The sequence below is a fragment of the Perca fluviatilis genome, chromosome 16 (genome assembly GCF_010015445.1).
Source record: "Perca fluviatilis chromosome 16, GENO_Pfluv_1.0, whole genome shotgun sequence".
NCBI lineage: Eukaryota > Metazoa > Chordata > Actinopteri > Perciformes > Percidae > Perca > Perca fluviatilis.
The window spans coordinates 34,603,118-34,625,712 of record NC_053127.1 but is presented as its reverse complement, the minus strand read 5'-3'; the positions used below and the strand labels follow the sequence as shown (position 1 = coordinate 34,625,712).

General features: G+C 39.2%; 1 protein-coding gene across 28 annotated transcripts in view; it reads left to right on the top strand.

Annotated features, from left to right (window-relative positions):
• dlg2 (discs, large homolog 2 (Drosophila)) overlaps positions 1–22,595 on the top strand; it is a 245,639-nt gene that overhangs the window by 44,103 nt on the left and 178,941 nt on the right. For 18 of the 28 annotated variants that reach the window (XM_039778365.1, XM_039778362.1, XM_039778358.1 and 15 more), the window contains 2 exons: positions 2,891–3,042; positions 12,196–12,264. In XM_039778365.1, the coding sequence (XP_039634299.1) occupies positions 2,891–3,042; positions 12,196–12,264 (221 nt within the window). Of the gene's footprint in view, positions 1–2,890; positions 3,043–12,195; positions 12,265–13,456; positions 13,614–18,128; positions 18,203–22,595 lie in introns of those variants that run through there. The other 10 variants (XM_039778367.1, XM_039778361.1, XM_039778359.1 and 7 more) reach the window with 5 other exon arrangements.

Genomic DNA, 22,595 nt, shown 5'->3' with positions numbered 1-22,595 from the left:
TCGGACGCGGGCCGTGCTCGGACAGAAAAATGCTGCCCAATCTGCACTCTATTATGCACCCAGCATCAAACAATAACAATAATAATATAACCACAGATCCCCCGTGCTTATGTGCACATAAAACATGTCTTTTCTTTTCTTTTCTTTTTTAAAGATTATTTTTTGGGGCTTTTCCACCTTTAATTTTTGACAGGACAGCTAGGTGAGAAAGGGGAGAGAGAGAGGGAAGACATGCAGGAAATTGTCACAGGTTGGATTTGAACCCTGGACCTCTCCGTTGAGGAATAAACCTCTCAGTATATGAAAATGTCTTTGTTTAATTATTTTACACGCGGCGTGTTGGAGACTGATTGCATTGAAAACAGTTCACCAAGCACTGAGCGATCTGATCATTAGTCTGATTGATAGCGTCTTGCTTCGGTAGCTCGATGCAGTTATTATTGTCATATTCTTCATTACCATGGCTAATTATCCACTTCACATTTAAACTAGACTTGCACGATTTGGGGAAAAATATGAATCAAAATTTTTTAGCTTAGAATTGACATCACAATTCTCTACTATGATTTTCTTCTCACGAAGTGTAATGTTTATTGCACACAAAACAAAACAAATTGGCACCTATAGCACATTGCGCATCACGACAAGCCTGTAAACATAGAGGCTTCAATGAATAAAGAAAATAAAGTACATACTGGCCATTTAAGTAGCCTTTAAATAAAGTCACTGTAGGGAGATGTGCTGTTTGTGGTGAGCTGTCAGCTGAACAAAAAAATGTGATGCTTGACATAGAGTCAGAAGTAGTATGAAACTACTGTCATTAAGGTGCCCTCCCCATGATTTTACACATTAAGTTCAGATTACTTGTATAATGTATTTTGGTACTCTGGAGAAAGCTTTACAAAGTTTAATAAAATTGACAGAAAATGAGATGAAGTGAACTAGAATATTGTACTCAAATAAAGTAAAAGTGTGTGAACCAACTCAAAATAAAAAGTAGGTCAGTTAAAATGTACTATGTAGTATGTGTAGTATCCCATGTTTTCGCAGGTTCACCCACACTAGAGACTAAAAGTCAGGATATCTTGGCCTCTCCTGTTTGGATTTTGACCATTCCTATTGGAACTAACAGACGTTTTAGTGATACTATAACCGCCAAGAGCGCCTGGATCCTTTAGTTTGGCTGATGGGCCATTAACAAGTCATCCCTCTTCATCTCCAACAATAGCACTGCATTCATCTCTATAGCAGCAAGAACACACACAGCTCCCACACACTATAAACAGCCAGATAGTCTATCAAACAGCTTGAACCCACGCAAAACTGGTAAACTCTTAGCAGTGTAAAATGTGCTATTTTAGAAAAAATATGTTCATGCTGCCACCCGATGCAGCAATAGTCCTGCCAGTTGCACTGTGTCGTTCAGTTCAGTACACACAATGTCTCGGAGGTTACTGTTAGCAACACCCGCAAAACACAGTGTAGTAAAGATAATTTTTTGGGGCATTTTTCGGCCTTTATTTTGATAGGACAGCTGAAGACATGAAAGGGGAGAGAGGGGGGGGGGCTCTAATGTTAATCTGTACGACAAATGAAAGAGCAGCTATTATACTACTTTTCTGGTCTTAGTTTTTGATTCAGGACTCTATAGAGCAGGCTGACATGATTCGCTGCACAATAAACTATGAAGATTGTCGGGAAACTCTTACCGTTCTGCAGCTCCTGTTTAGGTTCCTCCTCCCCCTAGCCCCCCTCCAGCCAAGCCCACTCCGTTGTGATTGGTCATCTTCTGGAAGAGCTCCAAAGGGGACGGCTCGGAGCGTACAGCAGCATTACCACGTAGAGAAGTCCGTTCCATTGACGTAGACAAATCCAGGAAATTAAAAGAGCCCACTGAGAGCCAATGAGATCCGAGCGTTCAGAGCCGGGCAGAGCTAACCCAAGCTGCCTGCAGGGCTCACGTCTAAATGCATTTATCTCATTATTTTACACTTTGGTGTCGTTTAACATGACTATACGACATTATAACAACATTTATAGGTCAAAAAAGACGAAAACGCATAATATGTGTCTTTAAGCTATTCCTCTACTTCCTATTGTGATAATTGTACATGTAATGACTAGTTTATTTGTCGTGTTGGAGGTGAAGCTCTGCACCAGAGAAACTCGATCATTAACGTTAGCTACTGTATCCTAGCCCCCAGTAATGTTAATCACAGCGGGCTGACCTAATGTAGCTCCCGTCCCCTCCAGCAACCGAGAAGGCTGGATGACTGTCTGAAAGAAGCACAGCCCATCAGGTGTCCGATAAATGGAAAAGAGACGGCAAACTGTTTTGTAATTAACGTTAGTGATTTAAATATCACTCATGCTGATTATCTAGGCTCAGCGGGCAGATTCTAGATATAGTTCTAAGAAGTTAGTTAAAATTGCTTTAACATATGTGTAGGAAACACCAATCACCGATCATTCCTTCAATCGTCGTACGATCTGATTGCCAATTGGCACAAGCCTAGTCTTCTTTTTTAACCACTGGAACAGCAGGTTATCTGTAATTGTTTTTACATGTGTGATATATAGCTAACATTTGCATAAGAACATTGGCTACTTTCGGAAATATTGTTCTTACAAGCAAACTTGAATATGCACATTGTTATGGTATGTGAATTTACATACGTTGTCTAACCTTGTTGGTAGATCCAGCCATCCATCTCAGATCCATCATTTATATAAAGTATGTATTGTACAGTTGTTGTTGTTGTAGCACCAATTGAGGTTAAACTGGTATCCGCATCAAATGACTTTATTTTATTGACGAGACAGAGTTAACCGTGTTGTCTGTGGAGAAATTAACCTGCACCTGAGTCACGTAATATCTTTATTTCCACAGATATCCAGGAGTTCTATGAAGTGACGCTGCTAAACACACAGAAGAGCTGTGAGCAAAAGCTGGAGGAGGTCAACCACATGGCGGACAAGTGGGAGAAGAGTGTTTCTATACAAAACTCTGAGCTTGCACACTCTGTCTGTCCAGTGGAGGAGGTGAGTCTCTGACTGTGTATCAGCCCAGCAAAACCTTAGACAAACCTGGACTGAAGAGTACTCTGAATGACTAGGTTCTCTGCTAAAGCTATTCAAAAAGTGGTAGAGAAGCATCAGCAGTAACAGCAGCAAATCATGAATCAGCGGACATGCTAAATATGAGGTTCTAAGCCTTTAAATAAAGTCACTGTAGGGAGATGTGCTGTTTGTGGTGAGCTGTCAGCTGAACAAAAAATGTGATGCTAAAAGTAGCTTCTTTTTTTTTTAAATCACAGGCTCATCAGTCATGAAGATATACTGTACGTACAGTATCTCACAAAAGTGAGTACACCCCTCACATTTTAGTAAATATTTCATTATATCTTTTAATAGGACAACACTGAAGAAATGACACTTTGCTACAATGTAAAGTATTAAGTTTACAGCTTGTATAACAGTGTAAATGTGCTGTCCCCTCAAAATAACTCAACACACAGCCATTAATGTCTAAACCGCTGGCAACAAAAGTCAGTACACCCCTATGTTAAATTCCCATAGATAGATATATTTCATGGATCCAGGATACTATGCATCCTGATAAAGTTCCCTTGGCCTTTGGAATTAAAATAGCCCCCCCACATCATCACATACCCTTCACCATACCTAGAGATTGGCATGGGGTACTTTCCATAAAATCATCTCTCAATGCAAATCAAACTAGCTATTAGGCTAACTGACATAAAACCATGTCAATCTCTAGGTATGGTGAAGGGTATGTGATGATGTGGGGGGGGGGGTATTTTAATTCCAAAGACCAAGGGAACTTTATCAGGATGCATAGTATCCTGGATCCATGAAATAACTGGCCTTTAAAAATAAAAATCTGCCTGCCTCTATGGGAATTTAACATAGGGGTGTACTGACTTTGTTGCCAGCGGTTTAGACATTAATGGCTGTGTGTTGAGTTATTTTGAGGGGACAGCACATTTACACTGTTATACAAGCTGTAAACTTAACTTTACATTGTAGCAAAGTGTCATTTCTTCAGTGTTGTCCCATTAATAGATATAATGAAATATTGACTAAAATGTGAGGGGTGTACTCACTTTTGTGAGATACTGTACATGAAGAATCCGCTTGTATATTAATCAGTAAAAACGTTTTATGAAACTACTGTCATTAAGGGGCCCTCCCCATGATTTTACACATGAAGTTCAGATTACTTGTATAATGTCTTTTGGTACTCTGGAGAAAACTTTACAAAGTTTAATAAAATTGACAGAAAAAAAAGTCACAGTACAAACCGGCAGAGATGAAGAGTACTAGAATATTGTACTCAAATAAAAATACTGTTACTTTGAAGAAATGTTACTCAAGTAAAAGTGTGTGAACCAACTCAAATAAAAAGTAGGTCAGTTAAAATGTACTATGTAGTATGTGTAGTATCCCATGTTTTCGCAGGTTCACCCACACTAGAGACTAAAAGTCAGGATATCTTGGCCTCTCCTGTTTGGATTTTGACCATTCCTATTGGAACTAACAGACGTTTTAGTGATACTATAACCGCCAAGAGCGCCTGGATCCTTTAGTTTGGCTGATGGGCCATTAACAAGTCATCCCTCTTCATCTCCAACAATAGCACTGCATTCATCTCTATAGCAGCAAGAACACACACAGCTCCCACACACTATAAACAGCCAGATAGTCTATCAAACAGCTTGAACCCACGCAAAACTGGTAAACTCTTAGCAGTGTAAAATGTGCTATTTTAGAAAAAATATGTTCATGCTGCCACCCGATGCAGCAATAGTCCTGCCAGTTGCACTGTGTCGTTCAGTTCAGTACACACAATGTCTCGGAGGTTACTGTTAGCAACACCCGCAAAACACTAAATGGATGTGTTTTTCAACACATCCATTGCAGTTGAAGTGTCCTTGTGCAAGACACTGAACCCCAAATTACTCCCAATGCTGCATCATTGGTGTGTGAATGTATATGAATATTAATCTGATGAGCAGGTGGCACCTTGTACGGCAGACTCTGCCACCAGTGTATGAATGTGTATGAATGTGTATGAATGGTGAATGGTGCCTGTACTGTAAAAGCGTTTTGAGTAGCCATTAAGACCATAGCAAGCACAATAGATAGATAGACATTTATTGATCCTTTCAGAAATTCATCTTGCACCATACAGCTCATCAAATAGACCGACAACAGACCATAGACAACGGACAACAACAAGACCACCAACCCCTCCCTTCCCCCCGCACAACCACAATACACAATCCCGAATATCTCCACATCATAAATAAAAAATAGCAAAGTGCAGTGTCATTAGCACCAATGGGCTATCAACAGTAAGGTGCATCATCATCAGTGGCATTTTAATATTATACCGTATGCAGTATTATTACCCAGAAAGGATCAAGTTATTTTCCCTAATTTATTTAGTAGTGTAATGATGGTAGGAATGAGTATGATAAAATAAGCAGTCAATTTACATTTACATTAGCTCTGTTAGCTATACAGCTGTCCTATTAGCTCACTCATCTCCGGGGTGCAAGAAGCCAAACCCGGAAAGAAAACCACCTATGGATACTGTATTCCCTGTCGTCAAACTGAACTCCTCCATCATGACACAATTATAAATTGTCTCATGACAGCCAATGTCAGAACCAACAACTTATGACAGTTTAGTGTAATGTTAACACAAGCTAAATAGTTACATTTGATAGGCCTGCTATTGTACGTTATATTGTCTTGCTAATGTCAAGTTGTCATAACAAACATATCGAACAATGCAACTTTGCATTAAAAGTGTTACAATTTACTAAATGACACTTAATGTCAACAGTCATAAACATTCATAAAGACTCCTTCATGTTCATGACTGGTCATGTCATGGTTATGATGTTGTCATGTTAGTCTTATGCACATCCCTTCAAATAGTGTTTCCACAGACAGAGAGCCCTTGCTTTACAGTTAGATGTACAGTGTATGTGTGAATGCTGGAGTGTAATGTCATATTTAATCTCCAGATTAATACAGTGAGAAGCAGAGAAATGTGCCGTTTCAACAAAGTCCTCCATGTAATTGTAGGCCATCCAGAAGCTTTTTAATCCATCATGAAATTGTCTTTGTAAAATAAATACATAATTATGAATCCAAAAATCATGTCATGGAATCTCCACTTTGCTCCGCGGCCGCTTTGCACAATATTTCCAGAACGATAAATAATGACAAATGAATGACTATTTAGTCATCTTTTGCATGAATACCGAGGTAAAACTGCTAGCCTGCAGCCATCTTGCCTGATGACGCCTTGACTGACAGCTGTGTCGACCAATCACATGAAGTCATATTAGGAGAGCGCTTGCTCAGCCATTAGATAGCCCAAGAAGGAGGGCCTTTTATTTACTGTGTATGTGTATGACATGCTCCTAGCAGACAGACAGAGAGAGGCCAGGACCCCTGGAGGTTGAAATGAGTGCGAAAAATGAATTGGAGATAACACAACTAACTGTTTAGATAAAAGCCTATGGACGTTTCTGGGAAGCAATCTAAATGGTTTTAAATTTGTGTTAGTTACAGTGTATATTCCTTTCCCCCCTGATTTCCAAGACTTGGGAGAACATGTTTCAAAAGCCAAAAGTCTTCTTTATTATTGATCTCTGTGTGATTTCCATACATTTCTCAGATTCAATTTCTGTTTAGTCTTTTCTTTTGTCTTCATAGTCCTATAATAATTTATACATTCACGTGACATCTCTGCAGCATACATATCCTGATAACCCAGGTTTTCCTGAAAAAAATGATGTCTTGCTTGTGCATAACAGGGTTGAGGTTATACTAGAAGACCAGGCGACCCAAATATTGGAAAAAAGGGGTTTAAGAGATATAGCAAATGTACTTTTCATAATCTCTATCAGTAAAAAGATGAATGTGTGGAAGAGTGGAAGCATCCTCAATATGACAGACATCAGATTCACAGTGTGTAGAATATATTTCTACACACCTAAAGTGCCCTGGTATCTGTGTCTTTTTGTGATATTACTAAACTGAATGCTCTAACTGTTGTTACAGACCCTGGCTAGGGTGAAGGGTGTGCTTGAATGTGCCTGTAAACCAGTACAGTGGAACAACAGTAGAAAGAGAAACATTAAATAAAAACATGTCAGTGGAAATGTAAGTTGGTACCTTTTGATTGTGTCCCATAAACTTGAAATAGGCCATAATAATTCCTGGTATGATCTAGCTTTGGTTTTTGCTTGTGGTTGAAGGAGACCCTTGGCCAGTGTGAGTATAGACCTGGTGGTCTGTGCACACCAGGCCCTCATAGCATGTTTGACTTGGAATGAGACCAACCAGTTTGGTAATCCACTAGTAATCCTATTAGTCTACACAGTCAAACCTTGCATCATATCTGCCTTTAATAAAACACGATGGACACAAATATACATTTCCAAACCGATCATGTAGTCTTCATAGCTTTCCATATAGCCCATCTGTAACAGAAGGGGCCCCTGAACCACTTTGCTGAGTAGATCCAGAAGTACCAGGATAGGGATAAGTGAAGGGGATTAAGAGTCCTCGGAGACTGATGACCCCAACATAAGGTCATCAGTACACTGCTGTTATATCCCCTCTTCTGTTACCACAATCAGCCCTTTAAAGATTAGGCAAATGTCCTGTCAAATAATGAGATGGCAGATGTCCCCTCCAAAATTAATTATCAGGGTCCATAGGGGTTATTCGAATATATAAACAACTACTAAATACCTTAGTTCAATAAAGCAAAATTAAATCAATATTTTCAGGACTTGACATGTAACATGCAATAACTTATCAGTAAGTACTTTTAACCCTTTCCGTCAACAATATGATACAAGCTTTGTATGAGATGTTGATGTAATTGTAACAGGCACCCTTGTCAGAAAAATAAATAAAATATTTAAGCTGCAAGCAGTGATGAACGGGCCCTCGTACTCCGTGCACGTCCAGGGTGCTGGCGTCTCCCAGTCGATGCGGCTGTGTATTTCGGTCGGTACCGTCGGACACTGCACGCAAGAGGTAGACTTAATTCCCCCCATGGAGTGCATAGCGTTGGAAATTACATATTTCAAATTGAACACACACTATTTATACTGTATGTCATGTTGCTGTATATCATATTTAAACCACACATGTCAATTTCAGGTAAATCTAATGATTTCCGTCAGGGCTTACTTCCTGTTGCCAGTAGGTGGCGCTATGACTATAACTCATTATTGAGTTGTACATGTCCTCAGGCCTGGTCTCTACTTAAGCATAAATAATTTGGGGCAGATTGGACAATGTATGGTCTAGTTACAAATAGGGTAGAACGATTAATCACAATCGCGATGTCACTCTGTGCAATTACATAACTGCAAAAATTGTGCAATTTAAGTAAACAAAAAGGGTGTGCTGTGTACACTGCAGTCTCTATGTTGTAACAGCCTTCACTTTACCGACAGTATTAACAGCAGATAAGGCCACGTGTCTTAAGAAGCTTGGTGTTTACTGTAAACTCACTTTACATCGTCTTTGCTGTCTCTTTTTCCTCTCGCTTTTCTCTTACATGGCTAAGTCTGACACCGCTCACCGGCGGTCGCTCTCCTCCCTCACTCTCCTCCCTCGCTTCACCACTCAGAATGAATTGTTACTTAATTAATGTTTTAAACAATATACAGTGTTTCCTTTAGGATTTTTTTTTTTAGCAGTAGGAATAGTTTTGACGAACTATAGGGCACTTAACATCTACAACAGGTCTACAAAATGAATTTTACAATACATTCTTCATAGGGAAACCAAAACCCAAAGTATAGAATGAAATATTCCACTGACTCACTTACCTTTATAATGTTTCCAGATGTTTGATATCAGGACGATGAGCTGACAGAACTGACAAGTTGTCCAATTAGAAGGGACCCACCGCAGTGACGTTTTTGGTGGAGCTGTTCGTTTAATAGTTGACTTGGAAGAAAGTGAATGTTTTGACAATAAACTACATCAACACAGCACAGTATGTGGAGTTAAATTGGACGGGCCCAATAACCTCTGAATAGTTCTACTTGTTGTTAAATTGCAATGTGAGCGGTAGCGTGCATTATGTCGGCAGGATCATTTAAAAGGCAACCGCGACTACATTGTGCGTCTGGCCTTGTTAGTGAGGGCTAGAATAGGACTGTATTTAAACTGCACTGTAGCTGATTCTGGTTTCCAACTTCGCCCCAGGTGTGTCTGTTAAAACACGGATGGAGACAACTTCTCTCTTTTGATGCTTTATTAAGATCAAGTAACAGTACAAACATGGGCGTGGGTAGCTTTGGTATATGTGTGTGTGTGTGTGTGTGTGTGCGTGTAAGGTTTGACTAGTGTGTCCATCAACGCGTGTGTGTGGTTCTGCAAATAAATAACATTGTAAAGGCTAGCATACGCAATGCATAGGAATTATATATAGCAAATAATAACAATAAACCCACTATTAATTACATTATCTTAATGCAGTGTAACTACTTCAGCATGTAAATAATGCACCTAAAATACAAACGTGAGCAAGGGCATTCAGCAGTCGCTATTATATCGAATCAACAGCCATGCGCAATTTAGCATGCAGGTGAAGAATACAAACAATGAAAATCACCATGTTAACTTAATTTAAATTTGCAAGACCTATAGACTAATACAATAACAGGCTTAAATGAACTGACAACATAAGTTATACCACCTACCGTTCTCAAGGACGCACACACGCGATCTAAACTGGCGAGTTAATAAGTGGGAGCACCACATGGCTTAGGGGTTGAGGCGCCAACATGACACGCAATATCCTCAATACAAATCCTTCTTGGGACCTTAATGCATCTCTTTCCCTAATTTTCTGTCATCTCTCACATGGTCCGCAACATAAAATGCCCTAACGATAACAAGAAAAAAGATCAATGAGAGACTGAGAGCCTAATTTACTAACACTAGCGCAGTTTGCGCTGCGTCTGTTTATGCGAGTTCGGTAATAGCGCACGCTATGCTTCCACATTTTGCGTAGTATTTATCAACCCTGACACCCATCAGGCAATCAGCGTCTTTCTCTGCCCACTAGACCGTAAATTGCGCTGTAGCAAAGCGGTACTGGTGCTATGATATGGCTGAGTGCAGACTGCCATATTCCCACTGCTGATGCTATGACTGTTTGAAATGATCCTGATGCCAATATTTGTAATGTAGCGAGGAGTTTAACAACTGCTGGAATGGGATGTGAACGCTGAGTGGGAGATTCAATTTCATCTTTGATTTCTTCCAGTAACTCTAATATTGCACGGCTGCTTGATCTGTCACGCTAAATGATGTTGTGTTCACTGACAAAGTGTGATTCTTGTGTTAAAAATATTTTCAGCCTCGCCTATGTCTTCGTCTAGCTCAAATTACTGTTGCCATTTCACCAGCGGCATAAAGGTCTACGAGGAAACTCGGACGGCGGCTGGTTTAGACCTGCTTTTAAGCCGCGGAGAATTTCCCCCGCCAGAATAGAGGCGCTCTTACTGACAGTCTTTGTAAATACCACGGAATATATAATTAGGTGCACTTTGCGCTTATCCTCCCACCTTTTGGGTGGAACTCCCACTTCCCCCACGACCCTCCCACCAACGCATATTGAAAGCGCAACTTGTCTCTTCTCGCTCATGTGGCAGGCAATCTACGATTTTACCCATGTGCGCCCTGTTTGTAAATAGCCCGCATCGGTTACGTCCGTCTTTGCGACCAATTAGCACCTGGAAACAGGCGCAAACGGCTTGATAAATCTAGCCCTGACTAAGTTATTTTCTAAATGTATGGTATTTTGTATCTAAAATGTTGTTTTATATAATGTGAAGCTTAATATTTGATATTCTACCTGTTCAGTTTGGCTGATTTATCTTACCAGCAGATCTTGCCAGTGTTTCAAAGGTTTATTAGCGATGTAACAGCATTAGGCATGCTTAGAGCATGTCAGCAGAGTGGAGTGGTGAGACTTTCCGCTCCTCCCTCACAGAGCTGTTTGTTCTCTCCGCTCCCCCGCTCAAAGCTGCTCCAGACCACTCAATATGGTTCCGTGCTCGACTGAGATTTCACCCCGCTCCACTCTAACCGCTCACCGCTTGCTCCAATAAAAAGGCTAAAAGCTACGTTGTACAGAAAATACCAATACACAGATGCATTCTGGGATGGGCTCGGGGATGCTTTGAACTCATGGTGTGAGAGGTACCGGAGCGAAATTGGAGTGGGATGTAATGGGAGATAAGGCGACGCTACAACTTTTTTTTGTAAATCTGCACTCCATCCAAAATCCTCACGCTCCACTCCACTCACATGCTCTGGCCATGCTACATGAAGAGATTAATGGTTACAACACACCCACATTATACAGTACAAACAAGATTGATGTCAATTTCATTATTTCACTCCCAGCATGCAGTAGGGCCCAGTTTTGTATCTTAATATATATTCTTTATTCGTTAAATTGACTAAATCAACAAAGAAGTTGTATTTATATGTATACATGTATATGTATATCAGAAGAGCTTGCTGCAATAAACAGAAGAAGGGTTAAAGCAAGCCTGCGTGTACTGAGTGCTTGTAGTATGTCTTAGTGTGCCAGAGGTTTATTTTTGGTCGCTCCCGGGGCTTTTTTGTTTTGTTTTTTTTTTTTTTTTTTTTCCCCCCCCCACCCCCCCCACCCCTCCGTCTATCTGTCAGTGCCAATTCTTGCATAACCCTTACAACTGCATCCTGTTATTGTTTTGCATTTAAATTAAATGTGACATACATTTTTATTTGTTGGTAACCTGTCAACATTTACAAAGCCCATTTAAATGATTAATATTATAATTATTTACCATATGCACTGTCAGAGCCTTTGGCATTAGAAAATGTTGTCTTATTATACAGTCCTTTTTTGTTGCATTCGTGTATTTTAATGTAGGCATTTTTAAGAATTGTAGTGCTTCAGTGTAAAATGGATTGATTTATGCCAATCCACAATGCATTCAGTTTATAAAATACTCATTACCTGAAAGACTGGTCTATTGTTATCTGATGTAATGGCTGGTCAGGCCGTGTGTTACAGTTTGAGGGTGGTGGTGTGGACTTCCTTATGCACCTGTTGGTTGTTCCCAGCAGAGGGAGCAGAGCAGCTCAGAAGCCAGCGGTATGGACACGGGACAGATCAGTGCCAAGACCTCTGAGGTGAGTTATGTCTGGAAGGAGCTTGAGGGATCTTTTTAAGAGTTTACATTACACCATGTCACCCATTATGTTTTCATTGCCAGCATCCATTTAGGTCCATTTCACTGCAGTGTAATCCAGCCCAACACATCTCTAACTAGAAATCTGTCACTTGTTTTGGTTTCTCAATGAGCAATATTTAGCTCAATATTCCCAATACGAGTTGATTATATGACATAAGCTAAGTTTCTTCTGTCTGTTCAAGTGTTTGAGAGCAGGGAATGACTAGATTCGGTAAAGATGTTTAGAGTTTAATCTTTGATCCTATTTGTTTGTGAGTAGTAGAGGATATGAAGTGATTAGTAACTCCAGAGCTTCTTTATATAATATGTAAATTAAATATTTTCTTGATACAGTTGTCAGGCTTGCTGACAGAGTAACTTCAGCCAGGATGTGTTTTTAAAGTGCAGTTTCTCTTTGTGCTTCTAGATGTGCAATTTCTGTCTTTCTCCAGTTGTAAAGCAATGAGACCGTAGTGCTGTCTATACTGAAGGGTTTTAAATGCAACTACAAAAACAACAACTTTTGTCCATATCAGTAAATTTCCCTCTGTGTCTTCTGTTCATAAAATGCAGGATTTAGTGGTAAGTTTTTGATTTTATGAGATTCACACATACTATACGTTCTGTTCAGTCAATACGTTGAAGTACTTTCTGCCATAATTTGTTTTGTTTTTAGTTTCCTGTCACTCTGCGTGCTGTTCAGAAAGCAAAAAGTGAGAAATATGTCTATAGAAAAAGTGATATGTTACATTTTAGTAAATAAACAACATAGTACCTACCATGTGTGCTTCCTGAAATACAGTTTAATCAATGATTGATCAGCATGAAGCCCTTATTTCATTTTCACCTACTGTAGTTTCACTGGAATTAAATCCGAGAACAGATCTGAAGATTTTTGAATGACTTGGAGAATGTGTTGGGGTCAGGTACAGGCTAGCTTCGAGGTCAAAGAGTAAAGCAGGCTTTTGAGTAAATCCGTCAAGTAGGTTCTTAGCAATGTCAGCACTGTTGTGCACATCCAAAATCCAAATTTATCACACCTAGTCTGTATATATGAGCGACAGCCCTAACAAAGGAGGTTTAAGCATTCCTCCTCTCTAATGCAATAAGTCAAAGCTGGCCGAGCTGCATCACCTGAAAAGATTAGCCCCTGTTGCTCTGGCAGAGGCTGTGTGAGCTGGTCACTGTGTTCGGTTACAACCACAGGAGATTGCGAATGTGTGGTTACTTTTTCGTCCACAAATGAAAGCAGTGATCAAGGTCAAATTCTGCTACACACCTCTTCACTATGATGGCGCCAGCAAACAGGTACCAGGGCAGTTTATGTGGGGGAATGTGCTGCAGTTCAGAGGCTTATAGTCTCTAGAGGGGAAAGGTTTGAACATCAGAGGGGCTACGTTTACCTGAGATCCCAGGTAAACTTAGATCCCAATGATCTTACTGGCTGATGTGGCAGGTTAGTGATTCTTAATATAAAGCACTAAGAGCTTTTCAAAAAACATGTAGTGCTGTAATATCTGCTTTATTTTATTCAGCAGTGCAATAAAGTTTACATGGTAGTATACTGTACTGTAGGATGCATGCGTGCATCTTGCATATGAATATAAAAGTTAAAGTCTGTTAATTATCTTAAAAGAGAACTGCATTTAATGCGTTTTCAAAGCAATCTGAGACTCTGACTTGCCAAAGGACAGGCATTAGTTCCTTCAAACTGTGGTCAATACATCTGTGCATTTAGACTTTTCAGTAATGCCAAATGCAAAGATGAAACAAATCTACAAATCAGAGGCATTATCATTTAAGTCTTACAATGGAAGTAGAAATTGGTCATAAAGGGTAGATTTTACAAATGAAATTCTGCTATAGGTTAAATTAGTGAAACTTTTAATCTATTCTTTTTTATTATTATTATTATTCCTTTTATGTTGTTAAGTTGTTAGGTTTTGTTATCAAGGTGTTTTTTGACTCAAAAAGGCAATTGGCAGATTAACTCCTTTCAGCTGAACATGAAAGTTTTGATGTTTAATTACATGTATGTTTGTATGTTCATCTTGTTTGTGCTTTTACATAATCATTCCTGAGCTGCTCATGTGTCTGTGAACATTAGTCAAGATTGGAAAATTCTGACACCAATTCCGTGTGATATTTCACTGTTATATATTCGAGTGTCTCATGAAATAATTGTGGATTAAGGTGTACAGTTTGCAAGTCTTTTTGACTCAGAAGTGGTTCTGTCAATTTTGATGTGATGACCATACACATTTGGAGACAAGGTGTAGAAACTAGAGTTGTGGGTTTGGTGACAATCAGCTGCCAGAGTTTCACTGCAGTGAAATTGCATTGGTTGAATTGCTTTTTCAATTTAAAGCATGTAGAGATGCACTTAGATGAAAAATCTGGCCGATACCAATAACGGATATTAACATTGCTGTTATGGCTAATAAACGATATTTACCGATAGGGCTGAACAATTAATTGTATTTGTAATTGAATCCTTAATGTTAAAACAAGATTTTTTAACTGCAAAGGTTGCAATTACACTCTGGTCACATTACGCGAGACTACGTGATCCGTGGTACGTGATTTTTTTTTTTTTTACACCAGGCTTAATTGTCAGGGCTTTATGTTGTCATAGTAACATGTTTACAAGGCTGAAAGTTCAACACATCAGTCAGTATACGACTTTGATTGAAGTAGTTTATAAATAAATAAAAATGTTATTCGTATAAATTCATGCATCGCCTAATTTCATTATAACATATAGGCCTTGCCTACAGGAAACTGTTTATGTTTAATCTATCTAATATTGTGTTGGTCATACTATAAAATGAATTATTGCTTGTCTTTGTTTAATAATACAGAAGATAAAGAGCTTTAAAAAAGTTGCATATTGAATCGCAATCGCAATATTGGTAAAATAAAATTTAGATTATTTTCCAAAATCGCTCAGCCCTATTTACCGATGTTAATATGATCTGTATAAAACAAGTTTCTAGGATTATCACATTTGTACACACTTTAAAAAAAACTTGTAAACACTGTGAATTTGAAAAAGTAATGTCTTTCTGTACTTGCAAAACATTTGGAAAAGCCCATAAATCATAGATTTATTGCATACCTGTACTTTTATAACTTGTAGCAAGTATATAACTTAATGAAGTCCAGCTTCTCACTTCTGTGAAAACATTTGGATCCTAAATCAATAACTAAGGATCCTAAAACAAAATATCCTCTTTAGTTTTTATGTCAGGGAGAGATCACTAAAGCAAAACTTAGAGCAGCGGCTTGTCATTAAATGAGAATAGCTGGTTTACCTTACACACACACACACATACACACACACACACCTTTTTTTCTCTCTCTCTCCACTGCACACTCGCTAACGTGTGGGCTGCAGCTGTCACTATTTGCGTTTAGGCTGCTTGCTAGTAGCTTGCTGCTGATATTGATTGTGAACTTCTGGATGGCGGTTCTTCATATTAGTGATCAAACTGGTGGTGTTGAAGGATTTGACACATCATCCTTCTCGCATTGCTAGTATTGTATACCGCAATTTGCGTCTTCTATTTTCACAGTAAAAAATGTCCAGACTGTAGACATTGCCTCATCTTTACTATAGCATTTAAATCCTGTGCTGCACTAAAAGATGATATAAATGTAGGGTGAGGCTATTTGCACCCCTGGTACAATTAGCAGTGTATGCTATTTGCACCCCTGGTACAATTAGCAGTATGCTATTTGTACCCTGGTGCAATTAGAAGTGTATGCTATTTGCACCCCTGGTACAATTAGAAGTGTATGCTATTTGCACCCCTGGTACAAATATCAATGTATGCTATTTGCACCCCTGTGCATTTACAGTACCTTGGCATATATTTACACACAGTTATCCATACTACTCATGTATTACACCTTTTTGGAATATTATCGCCCTGACATTCTTACCCTAACCATAACCATCCCACTCCTCTTGCCTAAACCTAACCAACCCAACCAGAGCAGGCATATTCATGAGTCTTCCCCTACCACCCTGCAAAAAAATAAAAAATAAAATACGCGTTCGCGGGTCCTGACTTGCGCAATTGCATGCAAATTATCCAATCCAAATTTTAAAAAATAAGATCACAACACTAACCACTCACCTAGCAGTTCTTTCAGGAAGTTGAACAACGTTTTACCACTTGGTTTCTTCAAGCCTCGGTTGCTAGGTAACATATACATACAAAAAAATAGGTACTAACTAACAAACTAACGGTTGTATGCTTTCACTGAAAACAGAAAGCGCAACTATAGTATCCATTTTCCGCTAGAAATTCAATTGTTATAAACTTCAGAGACAAAACTTCCCTAATATGCCAGTTTCTGCGGTCATGGAAGATGAACGTCCGCCATGATTTCGGTGCACGCGAGCAACGTTTTTTTGTTGTTACGTCACAGGGTGTAAATAGCTCAGCTGTGTGGCCGAGGCTATTCGTACCGGGGGTGCAAATAGACACTCCGATAAATGTATCCAATCAGTTCTGTGTTCAACCAGCCGGTGTATTTTCCAGTCATATTGGCCTTTTATTAAAATCAGACATCTGCGGAAAGGCTGACCAGCTGTGATGGAAGTCTTCATTTTTGGTAGAATTCTTTAGTGTTACTAGTAGGGCTGGGCGATATGGAGAAAATCAAATATCAGGATATTTTTTACCAAATACCTCGATATCGATACCGCAACGATATTGTAGTGTTGACTATTGGTGCTTTCACAAAATATTTACACAATGAGGTTTTTGATGAATAATCATCAGTAATGTGAATATAATGACTAAGTGGGCAAAGGCAAATAATAGAACAGCTAGAACAGTCTGGTAAGTTCATAAAATGACATCACTTTACTGTAATACAGCCTTTAAAACCAGGAAAAGACACCACTTATGCCATATTACAATATTACGATATCCAAAATCTAAGACGATATCTAGTCTCATATCACGATATCGATATAATATCGATATATTGCCCAGCTCTAGTTACTAGTTTGTTGTATGCTTATTGGAAAACCTTAAGCAGATTTGTTATTTATAGTTGTTATTTTTTGTCACAAAATATTAATATTAAAATGACACTAGTCAGACGTAACCCCACACGCACACAAAACACACACACACACACACACACACAAAGTAAAAAGTCTGTCACAAAGTCAGTGAGATGAAATTAAAGCCAGTGTGTTGTTACGAAGTTCCAGCAGTCTGCCACAGCAGCTAATAGCCAGCGAGACGGAGAGCGTGGGAATCTAATTCATTCCGCTGAGCTGACGCTCTCGTCCTTCACTCTTGTCCCTCGCTCTCTCGCTCATCCGATAACATGCTTAGTCGCTCAGCCCAGAGAAAGGAGAGAGAGGAGGAGAGGTGGTACTGCAAACAAGAGGCAGAGGATGAATGAGAGGGAGACAAGCTAAGGAACGATTTTGGGTTGTTGAAGGAAGCCAGTCCAGCTGCTAAGCGTTTTCAGTGTGTGTTTTTGTGTGTGTGCATGTTGTGGCTGATGACGCATACTCTGCTCTGAGATGGCGTTAGGAATCCTGATTGCCTTCAGCGCTGTGGAGGAGGCATCCCAATCCTCACAAGGGGCCCACATGCAGTAACGTCTGTCCGCCGTGGCTTCTCTCCCTCCCTAGCGTGTGTGGGTTCTTTTCCTCATCTCCTCCCCCTCTTCTTCTTCTTCTTCTTCTTGAGCAACACCTACCTTTTTTATCTTTCCTCCTCGCTTACTCACACTGGTATCTTTTTCTCCATGTTGCTGCTTTTTTTCCTCCAGTGGTGATAGTAGTGGTGATGAATTTGGGCATAGGTTGAGAGCTCCTTTTTTGTCTGGCCAGCATGGATTGTCTTTGCATTGTCACCACTAAGGTAAGAGACACAGCGCAATTGAATGATTCACTGGCCCAGAGAGTGGATGAAAGGGTGACATGGACTGAGAAAGAGAGTGAATGAGCACTGTGGGAGAATGAGGCATGCAGTGAAACAGGAGGAAAGATGCTCTGTCTACACGTTTGTTATTTCTGAATGTTTGAGCATGCACACGTCTTTGTCTTCCCTCACAGTCCTGCTTGTCTTCATCACCTTGTCTCTTTGAGCTTAAAAGTGAAGAGTTGAATACATGTTTTTCGGCATTGCTATAGGATGCTTTCTGTGTATATCTACTGTGAGTTATCTCTTCACAGAGTGAGTTCTCTGAGTGTGTATGTGTGTGAGAGAATGATTCACGTTTCCCCTCTAACTACAGTATGCGTCTGTCTGTTGAGATATGGCAGCAGAAGTTAGGTTGAACTTCTGTCAGCCAGCTTATGGTTCTGCTGCAGCACACAAGCACTTCTGATAGTCCACTTGGCAGAGGTTGCAAGCAAGATGCTGCATTAAAGAAAAACATAAATCCCTATGCAAGCTGCAGAACTTCATTATTATTTATGTTTATTATTATTTGTGAAAATGTCACAATAAATGCCCTTTTTGAACTCCCACCCCCTAGCTTGTACTGTATGCTCTTTACTTCAATGGCCATTGCATCACTGGAGAGGGGAATCCTCTCACAGCTAGGTTTTACTCAAGGCAACAAGTATGATCTAGGACACTGTATCTTTCTCCTCCTACCTAAAATTAAACATGAACATTTCTTTTCATAAGAATATGATGTTTTAATATTTTCTCTCACATAATTATGGTTCCTTCTATGCAGATGATACTGACGTCTTACTGTTTTTTGTATGGTAGTTAAATTGGCTACTATATATGCTATAACCTTTGTATTAGTTGTTCAGTACCTTATGTGCATCCACATGATAGGAGTAACTGCTGTACACCAGAAAGCAAATAACGTGAGGCGTTCATTGTTGTGTTGAAGTTCAAAAAGTACAGTGGTGTCGTTGGAAGTTTTCTGTACATCAGCAAGTCAATCAAATAATTTCAGTTGTCCAATACTTTGGTTTATGACCAAATACCTGCAAAACTAATGACTTTCCTACCAGCCATAGATGTAGGCTACTTTGTGTGTCGTGCTAATTAGCAAATGTTAGCATGCTAACTCACCAAACTAAGATTTTGAACATGGTAAACATTATACCTGCTAAACATCAGCATGTTAACATTGTCATTGTGAGTCTGTTAGTAGCATTTAGCTCAAATTATAACCTCACAGAGCCACTAGCGTGTTTGTAGACTCTCAGTCTTGTTCACCAACTGTAACAAAAGAAATATCATAGTCATAATTTCAAGTTTATAAAATATTTCTTATGATATAACCTAACAATGCTGTCAGCAGGTAGCAACAGTGAATGCAGCTTGCCTACTATTTACATCACACTGAAGTGAAACTTACAAATCTCTCTTCATCATTTGTGTGGAAAATCTCCACTGAGTGGTTTGCATCCTAAGTTTAGGCATAGCCTACATCCAGTAAGAGAGATGCACTATCCTGGCTGGAAATAGTAAAGATGGACACACACACTCTCTTCCTTAAATGTTGTAGAACACACATGTGGCGGGAGTTAGGATGTTGACATCCTAAAAGCCATAGTGAAATATTCACACTGGCTTTTACATAAAAGCCATTACCAAGTCAGCCTTAGTGTGCTGCCCTTCACTGAGAGTGCCTCATACAGAGTGATTGCCTTCTGTGAGAAGAAAGTGTGTACATTAAAGGCAGTGTTGATGGAGGTCATGATTTTCTTTTTCAAAAATCTAATTTGTGGGTAATATCAAACGAACACCTGTACCAACAATTGGATGCCATTTAACTGCATGTACTGCCTGTGCTGCAGTGACACAAAGCTGGCTGAAAATTGGTTTCCCACACACAATGCGGTCCATCAGTTATCATCCATAGGGTACACAAGTATGAGTATGCAGCCAGGAATTTGGAACAGAATGGCTGGCTATTAACTTCTAAATATTTCTTTATTAGTAACTGATCGATCCAATTAGCCTGACTGAATTGATCAGTTACTTGTTCTTTTCGGTATGCCAAATAGGCTCGGCGCTGACGGGCAGGTGGGTTTTAAGAGGATAGAAGTGTGTTTTTATTGTTGTTGTTGTGTCAGTATGGCGGGTGCCGTAAAACGAGCGCCATAAACTGTCACAAGGAGTTCCATGGTGGCACAGAGAAAAAGGAAGTAAAGTAATCAGTAAGACAAATGAAAACCACAACCTCGTGCTGCCCCTCTCTAGATGGCTGTCTCTCTGAGCTAGATCCAATGAATGATTGCAATTTATATTTTATTCAATAGCCTAATCTTTATACCAGTAATATTCATACTAATTCAAATAAACAATTTAATGCATCTTTTTGTGTGAAAGGAAAGGCCTGTCCCACATATACGCTGGTTTAGTTCAGTGATTGAAGCAAATAAACATCTGGGCAATTAATTGCAGTTTAACGGTGTGTGCACACTGCATTCAGAAAGTATTCAGACAACTTTACTTTTTCAAATGTTGTTATGTTGCATCATGCAAAACCCAAAGGATTTTAGAAATGTTTGCAAAAAACTGAAATATCACATTGATGTAAATATTCAGACCCTTTGCTACTGTATGACACTTGAAATTTAGCTTCGGTCCTTTCCTTTTTTCTGAGGACTTAGGAAAAGACAACAGACTGCACTTACACTAGGCTACGTAATTATGCAACGGCAAATATTATTGACAAGGGTCTGCCATGGTGAAACTACAGTGTTCTGAAGATGGGTACTAAAAGCGCATCTTAAATAGTCTGCTAAATTAAATACTGTGCTGTTTCATGCAGGCTAAATTAACATGGACGACCCAATTAAAAAATATTACTTCAGTACCAAGCTGGGATTTCCCTGGGTTTTTAGAGCACTTAGGTGCAGTTCAGGTATGTGCTCACTGTTGATGGAGATGTGGCATGGGTTATAGTACCGTATTTAAGGGTATGGTATTGGTATGCATTACAACACTACACTAATGACTGTCTCAGCCCCTCCCCTATTACACAGTATTTCAAATATTCAGATGATAGTCAGTTCCTCTATTGAAAACTAGGCGAGTCTAATCACTGACTTGCTGAGAAAAAAGAACTGTTGGAGTTTTTTTAATCTATCAGATAAATAAACACAAAAGTTTGGGGTAATGCTTGGTACAATCCTGTTTTAATATGTGGATCACAAATACAGGCCTGTAGTTTCATGTATTAAAACATAATCACAATTTAAATCACAAGACCGATATATTCCTCAAATCACTAAACCCTAAATTCAGTATGTATGACCGACTAAAGGCTCCTATGTTTGTAGAAGCATGAGCGCACTGATTGATTTTGCAACCCTTGGTTATTTTACCAGGTCACCTGGGCCACCTTTATTTTACTGTCTTCCTACTTCTGTGGTCAGTCAATAACATTGATTCACCAGTTACCACTCAGTAAAGGCAGAATGAGTGAACTCAGGGTGGAACAAGAAGTCTTTGTTGTCCTGTATGTACTCATGGATGCATAAACAGCAGGCATTTACGGTATGCACACTACCTTTTGTTCTTTATCCCTTCTACACTAACAACTTGACAATTAATAACCTCACAACAAAGGGCTAAATTGAAGGGGGCTGACAGAGATATTTTAGTCAGAAGCCACAAGGAAGATTTCAAGTAACATGAAGAGTACATGAGGCTCAGTTGTCTGCATAATTGCCAGTTTCTGAACCTTTTCTATATTTTGTTGCACTCTTTGGAATTGCAAATAGTTTAAAACTACAGTTTGCCACTTTTTTTCTTCAAGTCATTTTAAAATCTGGTCAGCGGTGTGCCCTGTTGATGATGCACTCTATAGAGAGATTAAAATATCCAGCTGTTGCCTCCCCATCTCAAAATAAAGATTTTCCCTCTAGGCAAGTGGCATACATAGTGATTTGATTTTTAATGCAGATAATTTAGTTACTCAGTTAATAATTTCAAAGACATGTTTAGAATTCTGTGGCAACTTATTGTCTAATGTATATTTGGCAATAAAATAGGGATGCATCCCAGAAAAATTACATGAAGTGTATTGCGGATTATGAATGTATTGTAGGAAAGAAATACTGTTGAGACATTTTTTCAAGGCTGACATTTGATTATTAATTGTTATTATTATGGATTTTTTTTTTAACACCCTAGGCCGGTTTACATAAATGTGTGTTCATTTATATGTGCCAAAAAAGCCAGTGCTGTCTGTATATGCAGTATATGCATATTCATATACAGTATATTCTACTACATGTTAGAAGAAAATAATAGATATACAATAATAATCGTG